Genomic DNA, 15,470 nt, shown 5'->3' with positions numbered 1-15,470 from the left:
ATATGAAAAAGAAAATAGAGTTAAGGCAGTGTAATTAAGGCATACTTTATTGATCCCCATACTTTATTGTGTGTATGCATTTGACCCATCCCCTCACTGGGGAAGCAGGGGGCTGTCACACTTCACCCACAATTAAACTAGGAATTAAAAAGTATTGGCAGATAGAAACAAAGAAGGAGATTAAAAGTAGATATGACTATATTATTGAAAGTAAAAGAGAAGAAAATAGAGTTACCAGCAGATATTTCTTTACAGAATGACATTAGAAAGCAACATTGAAAACAAAACATGTATGTACTGTGAAAACAGAAAATAAAAACAAACAAACAAGCATATTTATTCAGGACAGACTTAGTCAGGAGTGTTCACATATGGCACAATTATCAGACAGGTAAAACGTTCTCATAGGTTCTTCGTCACATGCGATGAAACGTATGCGTTACGTCAATTTCAACAGTTGCGGTCACAGCGAATATTTCGGCCCTTCCTCGTCTATAGTCGTTCTTTTCCGTGCAGGCCTGCGACCCTCCTCGGCATTGTTCGGCTAACCTCGGTCATTAACGGTCAGCGTATTCAAATCTTCGGCTGCATTTCCTCTTGGAGATTGAAGTAGCGAAAGAGGGAAGACAAACAACAGGAACAGATTAACGGAGCGTCGAAGCGGAATGACGGTGCTGCAGGAACCCGTCCAGGTAAAAACACACCGGCAGTTCGTTGTCACGAGCCAGGAGCAGAGTGGTTATCATCCCCGTGCTCCCGACTTCGTCCTGGCCTCGGCAACTGATCCACTCCGCGGCGTGGAAGACTGGCGACAGGCCTCACGGCTGACAAGACGGCGTGTTGTCGTGTTTTGTGTTAAAAACAGCCTGTGTCGCGACGTGTTGCGGTGTACAACGTCAGTTTTACAGTATTTTTGTCGGCCGTTCGAATCCTTTTGAGCTTTGTAACATTTCGTTTGTGGCAGCGTCTGATTAAAAATAGAGTGTGGAAACCTACTTGGGCCGCGCTTTCTTGTCGCTCTCACTAGTTTTGTAGAGATAATGTAATAAAATTGATTTGCTTAAAGATAAAACTATACAGAATTGACACATTAGTCTCAATTTGTTCCATTCTGACTGAGGTCACAAATCGCCGTAACGGACAAGTTTAAGCACAACCCATTAATAAACTTAATTTTTCATCGAAACAGAGTGTGTTGATGGCGTAGGTTTTTGTTACAGAGTTGTGATGTTTGCTGAAAAACAGAGACATGGGAATTTATTACATTTCATATTGATTTTGGTATAATGGTTATTGCTAATCGTGTCATGCTAACAGTATAGTATGTTAGCCGTTTAGCGCTAACGTGTATCCGGGTGGTTTCCGGCCCACGTTATTTACAAGTAAGCCTGATTTGGTTAACGTAGGTTTTGTTTTGTAACGTCTGACAACGGACTTTAACTCCCTATGGTTGAGGTGAAGCTAAGTAAAGCCTAGTTAGCACTTATGCTACAGCTAGCTAACTTCTGCTATCTTGCCTGACAGCCTTCAGCTGACAAACCGTCCTGTCAAGGCGGTTGGATTGTTGCAATCTCAATCATAGGATCGGGATGTATCAGCACATCATCATTGTAATGCATAAATAATAATCATGGCAATGTATTATTTATGTTATGGTCAGTTTGTCATTTTTATTAACCAAACAATAACAAGATCAAATACTTGTGGGAACTCCATTCCTGATCTGCTCCATCTATGCTAGTATCCTCCTGTTCCCTGCATTGAGAGATTATCTTTATGATCTGCTTTGTTCCATGGCCGAAATGTGGAAATAAACTCTTGAAATATTTTTATGTCTACAACTCTTCTTTTCTTCTCCATTTGGCTTTTCCCATCAGGGGTCGCCACAGCGAGTCATCCTTCTCCATATCACTCTTTTCTGGGCTTCTTCTACACTCACACCAGCCAACCTCATGTCCTCTGTCAGGACATCCATATATCTCCTCCTTGGTTGTCCTCTTACCCTCTTGCTTGCCAGCTCCATCTCCAACATCCTTCTACTATTGTATTCACTATCCCTCCTCTGTACATGTCCAAACCATCTTAGTCTGGCTTCTGACTTTGTTGGTAACACAGGCAATGTGACCCGTCCCTCTGATGAGCTCGTTCCTGATTCTGTCCAATCTCGTCACTCCTAAGGAGAACCTCAGCATCTTCATATCTGCTGCCTCCATCTCAGCCTCTTGTCTCTTTCTCAATGCTACCGTTTCTAACCCATAGAGCAGAGCTGCTCTCAACACTATCTTGTCCATCTTTTCTTTGAGTCTTGCTGACACATTTCTCTTACATAACAATCCTTATACTTTCCTGCACCCGCTCTAACCCACCTGCAAAGCCTCTTCACCTCTTTTCCACACTCCCCGTAACTAATGTACAGTAAAAACTTTATACAAATAAAACACATAAAAACACACACATTTTGAAAAATAGAAACCACATATTGCTGCTATTTAATTACGAGTCTGGGTGTGTGTGTACTTGCATCGAAGTAAGAACCAAAAACGTATTTTCCTACTAAAGTGAGGACATTTTGGCTGGTCCTCACTTCCTTGAAGGTCTGTTTGAGGGTTAAGATGTGATTTTAAGGCTGAGGTTAGAATTGACTTTTAGTTCGGATTAGAGGAAGGGTTAGACGTCTACCATTTAATGATTCTAACAGCCAGTTATCTACTTTGTCCTACATGTTTATTTCATGCAAAGTGGTGTCATCCTTCTCTAACTCTTCATGGTACCATGGCTTGAGAAAAGTAATTATCAGAGGGGCACTGTTTTACTGCACAAACTGCTCACCACCAGGGAATGTGACATGGTGATATTTACATAGTTAGATTGGTACAAACCTTTCTGATCAACTTGAACAATTCCTTTTTTTAATTGGCAGAAGATCTTTTAAAAGGTTTTTGTGCCACGCAAGCACATGCTCTTAAAATGTCTCTCTGTTTGGCAGGCTGCAGTGTGGCAGGCTCTGAACCACTATGCCTACCTTGATGCTGTCTTCCTTGCTGAGAGACTCTACGCTGAAGGTAATGTATATCTTTTTAGTTGCAGATATTATAGTTTTTTTTATCATTTAAGCTACCATATTTGACCATCCCTGGTTGTGTTTAGGTGTCAGACTGCGTTTGCTGGGTTGTCTTGTAACATTTTATGTTAACAATTAAAACATGTCTTTCCACCTGTCTGTCCCAGTGAGGTCAGAGGAGGCTCTTTACCTGTTGGCTACCTGTTACTACCGCTCAGGAAAGCCATATAAAGCATACCGTCTGCTGAAGGCTCACAGCTGCTGCACGCCACAGGTTCGATATCTGTTGGCCAAATGTTGCGTGGACCTCAGCAAGTAAGAACACACCAACACAGAACTACTGTTAGAGTAGAACAGCCTTTTTCACGAGTAAGCAGAACTAATACCTTAAGACAACTCACAGTTTCACATGAGTAAACATAAAACTGATTGGCTATGGTAACCAAATTGTGACATAAGAGCACACCAAGGCCCGTTTTTAAATTGAACTGGGACTTTGCCGCACTTATCTATTTATCTGTTTTTCCTCCCCTTCCACTTGTCTGTGTCTCAGGCTCGCTGAAGGAGAACAGGTTCTTATTGGTGGGGTGCTGAACAAACAGAAAAGTCAAGATGACATCATCACAGAGTTTGGAGACTCTGCGTCCTTCACACTGTCCTTACTGGGACACATCTACTGGTAAATGTCCAGTTTCTGCAGTCTTTTACTACAAGACTAGGTTTGCCCAATTTCTTACTGGTGATTAAAATTTAGATTTTTTTTTCCCGTGTTTATTTATTTTTTCTTTGAGCAGTAAGACCGACCGTGTTGCAAAAGGTGCTGAGTGTTTCCAGAGAAGCTTAACACTGAACCCATTCCTGTGGTCACCTTTCCAGAATTTGTGTCACCTAGGTAACACACTTATACACACTTTTTCAGTCTCAGCACTGACCAGATCACTCAAGTAAGTATTATGGTCTGTCTTTTTAGGAGAGAAACCAGATCCAGATCAGGTCTTCAGGTTGTCTTCTCTACAGAATTCTTCTATAGGCGCATCTCCTCAATCTATTAGCCCTGCCCAGAACTCCTCACACCGTCTAGACACCGCTCTCATGGAGACGCCTCAGGACACACTGGTATTTACTTGTTCAACAAAAAAGTTATAGCTATAGTCTTGTTATGAGATCAAAAGGTCAGAAAATATAATCCAATTACTGAAAAGTGTGTTTTTCTTCAGGAGTTAAATCGTTTGAATCTGGAGTCGAATGGGAAGCTGACGTCTGATTTGTCAGTTTCCTACATTGACTCCTCTATCATCTCTCCGGATACTGGCTCCCTATTGGGTAACACTGTTTCCATGGCATCAGCAGGCTCCTTATTGGGGAAACAGAACAAGCCTAAGAGTGGGAGGAGTTTACTGGGTGGACCTACCACACTCAGCCCACTGACACCTAGGTGAGTGTTAGTTTACCTGCACAGTGTAGATTGTTACATGTGTAGGCAGGTCTGGTAGTTTATGATCACCATGTCTTAGCTTTGCTGCTGTATATTAAGAATCTAGCAGCTAAATTAAAATGTGACAAATGTGTATCTTAATATAAAACAAATGGAAGCCATATTTTGGTTATCTGATGTTTTAACATGTAAGGCCACATAACAGCCATCTTTTTAAGACACGATCCTCATATTTGTTTGTGACACATTCAAAGCAATTCCACAGTTTTAATTTAGTATATTTCTTTGGGGGGGGGGGCTCGAGATGTGATATTAGGGATACGGCATTATCTTGTAATAAGCAAATATATATGGCACAACATCATAAAGTCTGTGTGGTTACCTGCTTGCGCGCGTGTGTGTGTGTGTGTGTGTGTGTGTGTGTGTGTGTGTGTGTGTGTGTGCGTGCGTGTGCGTGTGCGTGCGTGTGTGTAGCTTTGGCATCCTGCCCCTGGAGCCTAGCCCTGGAGACCCCACATATCTACAAAACTATTCAGCTACCATGGAAACACAAACCACAGCACCCAGCAAGAAGGTAAACAAATTAATTCATTAGATGTGTGATTCCCGCACTAACAACATAATAAACAATTAGCTTATGTTTTGTTATATTAGTCAACAATCTTAAGTTTGTTACATTTTGCACACCTCAATTAAACAGTTTCAGTTCCAAACGCAGTTTCCTTCCATTTGATATTGCGCACAACTCAGACAATCTCTTGTTGTGCATTTACGAAAGCACAACACAATGTCTGAAACTAACAACTGCTTTAGAGAATTTATGTTTCTCTAATTTAACAGCTTTGCCAGCAATAACCTGTGTGATACGCTTCCTATAAATTAGAACTGCATCACCATGGTTTAAGACGTTTTTTATCAACTGTGAACAGCACTGTGTTCTAGATATTTCCCGACTTCTCTGTTGTGTTGCGTGCCAAAACAACAACAACAAGAAAACAACAAAACAATTTCTCCATGTTGTATAAGCTTAATAAAGTAAACTATGCTTGTGTCTGTTCAGTTTAGTAATACCATCTTGTTGTCTGGGAGATGGCAAGGCCGTGGATGATGATGGTTATTATTATTATTATTATTATTATTATTATTATTATTATTATTATTATTATTATTATTATTATTATTATTATTATTATTATTATTATTATTATTATTATTATTATTATTATACAAACTTGATTAATTCCAGCAGTTTGGAAAATGTATTTCTGCATTTGATCCATTCCCGTGGGGGAGCAGGCAGCCACATGGTGGCTACCACGCTACATGATACATGATATTTAATAGTTTGCCTCAGAGAGATTCTGACAAACTGCTGGCTGCCTCAAGAAGAGGAAACACTTCTCTATCAACACTGGAGATGGTTTAGGACAGTGGCATGATTACGATGAAATGGTAGGCCTTATGTTAAAGCATACAGTCAGGACCATAAATATTTGGACACAGACATTTTTTTTTTCTAATTTTGTTTTTGTACATTACCACAGTGAATTTTAAATAAAACAACTCAGATACTGTTGCAGTGCAGACTTTCAGCTTTAATTCTGTGGGTTGAACAAAAACATTACATAAAAATGTGAAAAACTAAAGCATTTTTTAAACACAACCCCTTCATTTCATGGGCTGGTAAGTAATTGGACAAATGAAATAACTGGAAATAAAATGTTCATTACTAATATTTGATTGAAAACCCTTTATTGGCATTGACAGCCTGAAGTCTTAAACTCATGGACATCACCAGATGCTGGGTTTTCTCCTTTTGAATGCTCTGCCAGGCCTTTACTGCAGCGGCTTTCAGCTTCTGTTTGTTTGTGATCTTTTCTGTCTGAAGTTTAGTCTTCAACCACTGAAATGCATGTTCAATTGGATTACGTTCAGGTTACTGATTTGGGCATTCGAGAATATTCCACTTCTTCAATAAATTCCTAAGTTGCTTTGACTGTATGTTTCAGGTCCTATGTCACGTCATCAATAAACACTAGTGGCCCAGTGCCACTGGCAGCCATGCACGGCCAGACCATCCCACTGCCTCCACAGTGTTTTACTGGTGATGTGGTATGCTTTTTATCATGAGCTTCTCCACACCTTCATACTTTTCTCTTGCCATCATTCTGGTAGAGGATGATTTTTGTTTCATCTGTCCAAAGAATGGTTTTCCAAACCTGTGCAGGCTTTTTTAGATGTTTTTTAGCAAAGTCCAATTTAGCCTTTTTGTTCTCAAAGCATATGAGTGGCTTGCACCTTGCATTGTGCCGTCTGTATTTACTTTCATGCAGTCTTCTCTTTAGGGTAGATTTGGACATTGCTACGCCTACCTCCTGGAGAGTGTTGTTCACTTGGTTGGCTGTTGTGAAGGGGTTTCTCTTTGCCTCTTTGCCATGGAAATGATTCTGCGATCATCCAGCACTGTTGTCTTAAGTGGACGTCCAGGTGGACTTCAACAGTGCTTTCTTTTTTTCTCAGAATGTACCACACTATTGATTTTGCCACTCCAAACATTGTAGCAATTTCTCGCATGGCTTGTTTCACCTGCATGGAAAGTTCCATTGAATGCATGTTTTTTTGTTCACAGCAAAATCTTCAAAATGCAAGCACAACTACTCTAATCAACTCCAGGCTTTTTTAGTTGCTTCATTGATAATGACATAACAAGGGAATTGCCCACACCTGACCATGCAATTACATGGAGGTCAATTGTCCAAATACGTACAAGCCCATGAAATTAAGGGATTGTGTTTAAAAAATGCTTTAGTTTTTCACATTTTTATGCAATCTTTTTGTTCAACCCACAGAATTACAGCTGAAGTCTTTAAAGATGTTATAATTATATTATTATAGCAAACAACAAATAGGGCAAAATAAAAAAAGTCAATGCCTCTTTCCTAGGTGTTTCATTCTCTGGGGCCTTTAAAAAAATGTGTGTATATGTAATGACAGATCATGTGACATTTAGACTGAACACAGTTTGACATCATTTTAATCGTTTTTTTTGAGTCGCGTGACACCACACTCGTAGCTGTGGTGCTCTTTGTTGAACCAGTATGATCTCTAGTATTGAAGCAGACAGGTTAGATGTAAACCCATTACCGATTTGTGTTGGTTTTCTTGCCTTTTTTTTGGATACTTACATCTCACTTTGCATTTGTTTTCTCTCCTATCCCTGCCCGTGTCTCAGTCTGTCTCCAGGATTAGTCAGTCCAAATCTGTCTTTAGTCAGAGTGGCAACAGCAGAGATGTTCTCCCCATTCCATTTAACCAATCACAGACCTCAGCACCTCACACCAGGTAAACTCGTCCACCAATTCCTAGTACCTGTCTTTTATTTATTATCTGTTTGATGACCTTTTCCTTTTTCAGTGGCTCCCCTCAGGTTCTCAGTCCCAGTATGTCTGGTCCTCCAAACGTTCAACCTAGAAGAAGTTCCAGACTGTTCACAAGTGCAAGCTCTACCGCCAAGGTACTCCACTGCTACAGTACCCCTGCAGTATACTGTCATAATAATGTAATATAAAATACCACTGTACTGCCCGACTGTCTCTGCAGGAGAACAGTAAGAAACTGAAGATGAAGTTTCCCACAAAGATCCCTAACAGGAAAACAAAGTGTAAATCAGCCAAGACCTCAAATAGCACCAACCTAAACGAGAGTCTGGATATCCTGAGACTGGATCCCTGCTTAAGCCTACCTGACACCAAGATACCCCAGTATCAAAGAGCTGCTGCAGGTAAACCTAACACTGCTTTCTCATTATAATGGTCGGTTACAGTAGCAATAGGATCAGCCAGGAAACCCATAATCTTTCTCTTGACACTCGAGGCCTTTTAAGGTTGATGGAAAACCCTATTTCTTTAGAATAGAATAGAATGCCTTTATTAGTCCCACAGCGGGGAAATTCCCATCAGCAGCCAGGTTACCCGGCGCTAGTCCGACAGTGGAAGCAATTGCAGTACAAACAATAAAAAACACGCACATACAGTGAGTGGCACACAGTACAAGTGGAAACCTTGCTGGAATTTTTTCTTGGGATCATCAGTACAGATAGATAAGGTCAGAGAGCAGACAGTGAGACTGTAAGGTGGGGTGGGAGGGGGTTTATCTGCATCAGTGTAGTGAGGTGTTGTTTATAGAAGTATGACCGAGGCCGACCAAGATGTTTACATGTCAGTCCAACTGTTGTCCTTGAAGGGAGTCACAACAGGGGAAGAGGATAGATAGAGGCACAGCTGGTGAGCTAGATTGGACCCGGGAAGGGAGGGGTGAGGGAGAAGGGACAGAGTAATACACAGCCAAATTTAATACATTTTAACAATCCATGACTAATTTGTCTAGATCAATACTCCAATCGGTCAGAACTCAGGGCTTCGTCGCCTCTTGTGGGACCATGGGTCACCCGTGACATCTCCTCAAGCCTGTCAGACAAGGCTGTCACCATATTCACCAAGTGTTCAGTCTGTCTGCAGATGTTATCCGTCTGTCTCTTGTCTTCCTCCGAACGGGCTGAGGTCTTATTAGTCAGTCCTGCAATCCGGGCATCCGAAGGAGCTGAGATGTTACTGATCAGTCCCTCAATCCGGGTCATCCTCTGATGCAAATCATCCGAACGAGCTGAGATGTTAATTGTCAGTCCTTCAATCCGGGCCATCCTCTGGTGTAATTTTGCAGCCGAGTAACCATGGCCCCCATCGGCGTTTGTAGCTCCACGGCCGGTGGACACGCCAATGAGCCGGCCGCAGATTTTCCATGAGTAGCCCTGTTATCAAAGTCCAAAATATGAATAGATCCTCTGCATCCTCGATGGACAGAGGCTCCAGACACACGGGGCACCAGGAATCCCACGCGTCCCGCACGTAGCCGGAGGCAAAAGTCCCCAAGGGGCAGAGTGGTTCTCCTGGCGATTCTTTCCTTTGTGAAAACATTTTGTCCAATGCGCTGAGTGTCCAGTCGATTAGCTCCATGTTCAAAAATGTTATTCCAGAATAGCAGATCAGGGTGCTCAGAAAAAGACAAGACAAGGACACTGCAAGCAAAAGCAGAGTGGGAGCAGAGAGAAAACATGTCTGCACTCCTCAAGAGGCGGAAGTAGAAGTCCTTCTTTACAGTAGCATGCCCTGAATGATCAGGTTCATCTCCCTGTAGCTGGCAGACTTTATCCTTATCTGGCTAGGGTCTCTTCAATTCACCACCACATCCTAATAGTTGACCCCATTAAAGTCTGTTAGTTCTATCCCAAGCCCAACCTCCTTCAGAGATAATAGGCAGTTACCCTATTGTGCCCTCCAGCATCTCATAGTGACAACCGTAACATTATCGGTCAAACTGATAAGATGTGTTTAGATATTTTGTTTACATATAATACGTTTCTCTCTGTGTTCAGACAGTGTGATGGTGTTACTACGGGAGCTGGGCCGTGGGTACCAGGCGCTGTGCTCATACAACTGCAGAGATGCCATCAATATCTTGACCTCCCTCCCTCCCCAGCACTACAACACTGGCTGGGTCCTCACGCATATCGGCAGAGCTTACTTCGAACTGGCCGAGTACACACAGGTAACTATTACCTGCCTAGCAGGTAGACCTTGAGTAACATACAGTTGGATCTTCACGTATGTGTTTGGGCACCAAAGTACATTGGTAGAATTTATTACTCAAAGGCCTTGTGATGAGTGGTCACAGCTGTAAAGATTAGCACGGTTAGCATTAGATGCAGCCGGTGAAGGTTATCTTTAGGCAGTTTTATTTTACATCAGTTACATGCCATGTCTGAACTGATAGCAAGTTGTATCATGTACGATATGTGTCATATCTACTGCTGTCCACTTGCAAACATTGCATGTAAACATGTCAAAATATAATGTGGTGAACTGCTACTTTTTGCTCTGTATATTGTTATTGATTAGTCTGCTTTCCCCTGGTTGTACAGGGGAGTGGTCAAGCCTGTAAAAAATCTTTCTAAGGCTGAGGTGTTTATTTGTCCCCAAAAGTGGAGTTTGCATGTGCTAGGATCTTTTAAAAAATGTTACAGGCTTCGAAACATTACACAGTTACCATTTAAAATCTGTCTGACAGACCTCAAAGTCAGCCTTTCATCAAATTTGTACATTTACAGTGAAAGGCAATACAATTTTCTATATTTTTTTAGGCAGAACGTCTGTTCAGTGAGGTTCGCAGGATTGAGTCCTACAGAGTTGAAGGGATGGAGATATACTCGACAACACTTTGGCACCTACAAAAAGATGTGGCTCTGTCAGCCCTGTCCAAAGACCTGACAGACATGGACAAGAACTGTCCTGAGGTGAGCCCACTTGGCCGGCGTTCCCAGACGCAGCACTGCCTCTGTCCAGAGTATCCCACAGTTTTTCTCATGCTCCCATCTTTGTCACTGACTTTCTGTGTACAGGCTTGGTGTGTAGCTGGAAATTGTTTCAGTTTGCAGAGGGAGCATGATATTGCCATAAAATTCTTTCAGAGAGCCATCCAGGTGAAGTGCTGTTACCATAGCAACTGGATATAAACAGACAAGGGCATCTGTCTACTGGCTCATCTGTCTCATCTCTCTGACTTCCAGGTGGACTCAGGCTTTGCCTATGCGTACACTCTGCTGGGTCATGAGTTTGTCCTGACAGAGGAGTTGGACCGAGCCCTTGCCTGCTTTAGAAATGCTATTCGAGTTAACAACAGACACTACAATGCATGGTGTGCAATCAGCACATTGAGCAAAACCCATACTGGCAGCTGCACACTGATATAAATGCATTTTGTCTTTACAGGTATGGTCTGGGCATGATCTACTACAAACAGGAGAAATTCAACTTGGCAGAAATTCACTTCAAAAAAGCTCTAAGCATTAACCCCCAGAGCTCTGTTCTGCTGTGTCATATTGGCGTGGTACATTGTCATCTAGCCTTGTCATTTCTTTCGGGTTGTTATCACTGACGATCTACTGTTTGTAGTTGTTACAGATGATCACAGTTTTTTGTCTGTTTGTTTGTTTGCAGGTGCAGCATGCACTCAAAAAGTCTGATGCAGCATTGGAAACTTTGAACAGAGCAATCAGAATCGATCCCAAAAACCCACTCTGCAAGTTTCACAGAGCTTCCATCTTGTTTGCCAATGACAAGTACAAGGTGAGTAATATTGATTTATAATGATCCATTACATGCATACAGACATTTTTAATACAATAAAACCAATACTCTGGCAGGTTTTGCTACATTTGTCCTCACTGCATTGTCACAGCAGTTTTACCTAAGCTGTAATAACCTGTGTCATGCTTCCTCAGACTCCTTGCTTAACCTGCAGCTGAGAATAAAGAATTACATTTTCTACCTTAACACATAAACCCTGACCCTCTGACTTGTCTGTCCACAGGCAGCTCTTCAGGAGCTTGAGGAGCTAAAGCAGATTGTACCTAAAGAGTCTCTGGTGTATTTCCTCATTGGAAAGGTAAAAGCAGCTCAAAACAGGACATTTCCAACTGTTTTCTAAGTCAACAAAAAGTCCTGATATTTGGTCTGTCCAATCCTGGTCTTTGAGGGCCACATCTGTGCTGCCGCTTCTATTAACCTTTCCATAACTTCCTCTGATTACCTGGATCAGGTGTGCTTATTCAATGAGATGGCAACTGTGCAGTAATAGTGGAGAAATGACAGTGACCTGCAGATTCGCAAAGCAAATATCATTTCTGTTCAAGGCGATGTAATGTGTTTTTCTGTGTTTGTTGTGAAATCAAGGCCATTTCTCAGTGTATTAAAAGCAGGTAACAAAGTATGAAATCTGAACTTGCTTACATACATTATGATTGATGCTTCCCAAACACCTGTCTGATCTGCCACCCATCCATAGGTGTATAAGAAGCTGGGGCAGACTCACCTGGCGCTGATGAACTTCAGCTGGGCGATGGATCTGGATCCTAAAGGAGCAAACAACCAGATCAAAGAAGCAATTGATAAGCGATATCTGCCAGAGGACGAAGGTAATTAGCCTGATTTTTGGGTCGTAGCGTCATTAGATGTTCATCTTCATTGATAGCTGGGTCTACTTGTAAAATTGTAACTAGTGCCAGTTACATGTAGATGTGCAGACGAATAAAGTCATAGAAACAATCAGCCTTGTGGATTTTTTCCTGTGACTTAATTCTTCTGCTTATCTGGAGTCACCTCAGTGGTAATAGGTAGGAAGTTGGTTAACTAGGCTTGTTTTAGCAGGGAGTTCTGTCAGTCTCCAGTTAAATGCATCCCTGAAATATCCTGATTTACCTTAAGACAATCTTTGAATAACTCAGCTCCAACTTAAATTCCAATTCAAGCCAATTCAGAGCAGAGCGTTCCACAGTAGAGGATTTGGGCCTGTAACCTCCCCCAGTATGCCGTAAAATGTTTCAACAACAATCACATGTTAGTTAAATTAAAAACTTGAAATTTGTTGTCCTACAGTCTGAAATGACATATGGGCAGATGATGAACATAAAATTTAACTGCCTTATGTACAATGTTCACTTAGGGACTGTATGTTCGTCGAATATCTTGTAACTGTTAGTCTTAACAGTCTTATCTCCTATAGGAGATAGGAAGAACAATGTATCATCGTAAAGCTAAGCTTATGCAGTTTATTTTCAGAGATGCCACAGATTGTGAATATGCTGTACCTCTAAATTCAAGCAAGCTTTAGTAGGTCTGTGTTGGACTTGCTTGGTTAATATTTAATAGAAAGATGTGCATGCCTACATTAAAAGCCAGTGTAGGATTGTAAAATGAGAACCTTAAATCAGCATTGTTGTTTTTCATCATCAATCTAAAACACTCTAACAGTATAAGCAATACAATAGTATACAGATGGGAGCCACAGCCAGTCAGCCCCAATGCACTTTTGAGGGACCTTCATGATATTCTGCTTCAACCTATTTGTTTGTTTGTTAATAGTAAAACATAAAAGGATGCATTTCATAGTGCTCTATTAAGCTGTTAGTACTCCTTTAGCTGTATCACACATGCTCTTACTTTTTGGGTTAGAGAAGGCTGGTCATTTGAGGGTTAATGTGAGACAAGTATGCTGTCAAACGTGTTTTTTTTTTTTCCATTGTAGCAGCACAATTGTATATGGTTAAAAACAAGTTTTTGAACTTTATAAACCCCACTTCCATGACAGTTCCATACAATTCAACAGCATGGTAAATGTTTTTTTGGTATTTAATTCTAATTTTGTGCTGTGGACTACAGAAAACGTGAAGTAAGTCTTTGGACAATATCTGCTCAGTCCGACAGTACCTGCACGGTCAGTGTACCTGGCCCTTGATTGGGTTAGTTAAATGTCTTGGCCTCTGGGTGATGTTTCAGAGGCAGAACAGATTTTCACATTTACTTATGCAAACTATTGCAATTCAATTACAGCTTTAGTTTGTGTATGTAGATCAAATGTAAGTAGACTAAGAATACCTTTTATTAGTCCCACAGCTAGGAATGTACCCTACAAAAGCTCAGTATTAGGAATGAAGATAGAAGAAAAACACAACATAGATGCAAATCTAGAGGGGGATGTTGAATATTGCACATTATGAATATAGTGCAGATATGTGTGTAGATAATGCACAGGATTACAAAATGTAATGCTTATTCTAGAGTCGGATTGCAGCAGGAAGGAAAGGCCTGCAGAATGTCTTTTTTTACATGCGTACGTGTGTTCACAAAGTCCTGTGTAGGTTCTCTTGTGTAGTTGATCAGGCCGACAATCAGTGTCATCAGAGAATGTGTCTATAAAACAGCTGTCAGTGTTGTCTGACGTCTGCAGTGATGAGGAAAGGAACCAAGTGAGTTCCCTGGGGGGTGCCCACACTGCAGGCTCAGCGTGTCAGACATGGTCCTTGGCTGTCTTAAATTGTGGCCTATTTTTGAGAAATCCAGTATCCCCTGGTGATGGCACAGAGTGTGATTGGCATGAAGGACCAAGAAAAAAAAACGTAAAGATTTATTTTGGAATCTGCATAAATAAAGGCTTCTCAACAATAAAATTCATCAGGAGGATTCATTAGTCCATAAAGCTGTAGGAGCAGGTTATCTCTGATTTTACTTGAACGCTAACAAATGTCTACAAACAGAAATCATGTTTATTTCTGTCCCACACTCCTGTCTTTGTTTTTTTATGTATTTGTAGGAGCAGAGCTTGATGACAGCCAGGACAGCAGTATCATGACAGATGCGGATGACACCCAGCTCCACACAGCTGAGAGTGATGACGTTCTTTAACCCCACCCTTTTGTGTAGCCTCTATGCTGATATGCTGGTGGAGTGCTGTTGCTAGGCAATATCCTCCCCAGCCCTCATTCATATACTTTAGGGTTATAATAACAGACTGCTGGCCTGAAGCCTTGCCCCCTGCCTTTTTTTCCTTGTATGACATCACAGGTGTTTTTTTATGTTCTTTTTATTGTTATGGTAACAAATCAATAAAAACATGTAAAGGTCATCTATCTAGTTCTCCAGTTGTGTTTATTATTATTATTATTATTCATTGGTCAGTGACAAACATCTATTTCCTAAGTGTGTCAGATGAAACAAATAAATGCTTGCTCACAGGTGAACCACATGTACACTGATAAATCTCTTTGTTTATTTAAGAGATTAAAAATTGTTTCTTGTGCAGTCGTATGTAAATGACCTACATGCACCTAACTGTTGACATGATGACAAAAATTTGTTTTTATCGGGCTAGGTTAGCTTTTATTTCTCCATGGTCCAGTTGTTCTGGTTATTTTTGTTTCAGGTAATTTCAGTCTTGGACAATCAGACCAAATGAGTCTAACCTTCACTATACTGCACTTGTACATTTCTACTGGAATCTAGTTTCTTTGAATCTCAATCTTTGTAACTAGACTAGTGACAGCAATGAGGAAACATTTTAACTTATTGGTGTTAACCCTCACAC

The 15,470-nt window shown here is 41.1% G+C and overlaps 1 protein-coding gene across 1 annotated transcript; it reads left to right on the top strand.

Annotated features, from left to right (window-relative positions):
- The first annotated feature begins 516 nt into the window (after nt 1-516).
- cdc27 (cell division cycle 27) lies at nt 517-15,011 on the top strand. Its single transcript, XM_029159403.3, has 20 exons — nt 517-692; nt 2,987-3,062; nt 3,229-3,376; nt 3,615-3,740; nt 3,856-3,953; nt 4,032-4,177; nt 4,279-4,496; nt 4,971-5,070; nt 7,729-7,838; nt 7,911-8,010; nt 8,097-8,277; nt 9,928-10,100; nt 10,693-10,845; nt 10,951-11,031; nt 11,119-11,246; nt 11,321-11,438; nt 11,549-11,677; nt 11,922-11,996; nt 12,396-12,525; nt 14,700-15,011. The coding sequence occupies exons 1-20, from the start codon at nt 666-668 to the stop codon at nt 14,789-14,791; spliced, it is 2,409 nt and encodes an 802-aa protein (XP_029015236.1). The 5' UTR covers nt 517-665; the 3' UTR covers nt 14,792-15,011.
- The last annotated feature ends 459 nt before the right edge of the window (nt 15,012-15,470 follow it).

Source organism: Betta splendens, chromosome 8, assembly GCF_900634795.4.
Source record: "Betta splendens chromosome 8, fBetSpl5.4, whole genome shotgun sequence".
Classification (NCBI taxonomy): Eukaryota; Metazoa; Chordata; class Actinopteri; order Anabantiformes; family Osphronemidae; genus Betta; species Betta splendens.
This window is presented reverse-complemented; position numbering and strand designations above follow the sequence as displayed.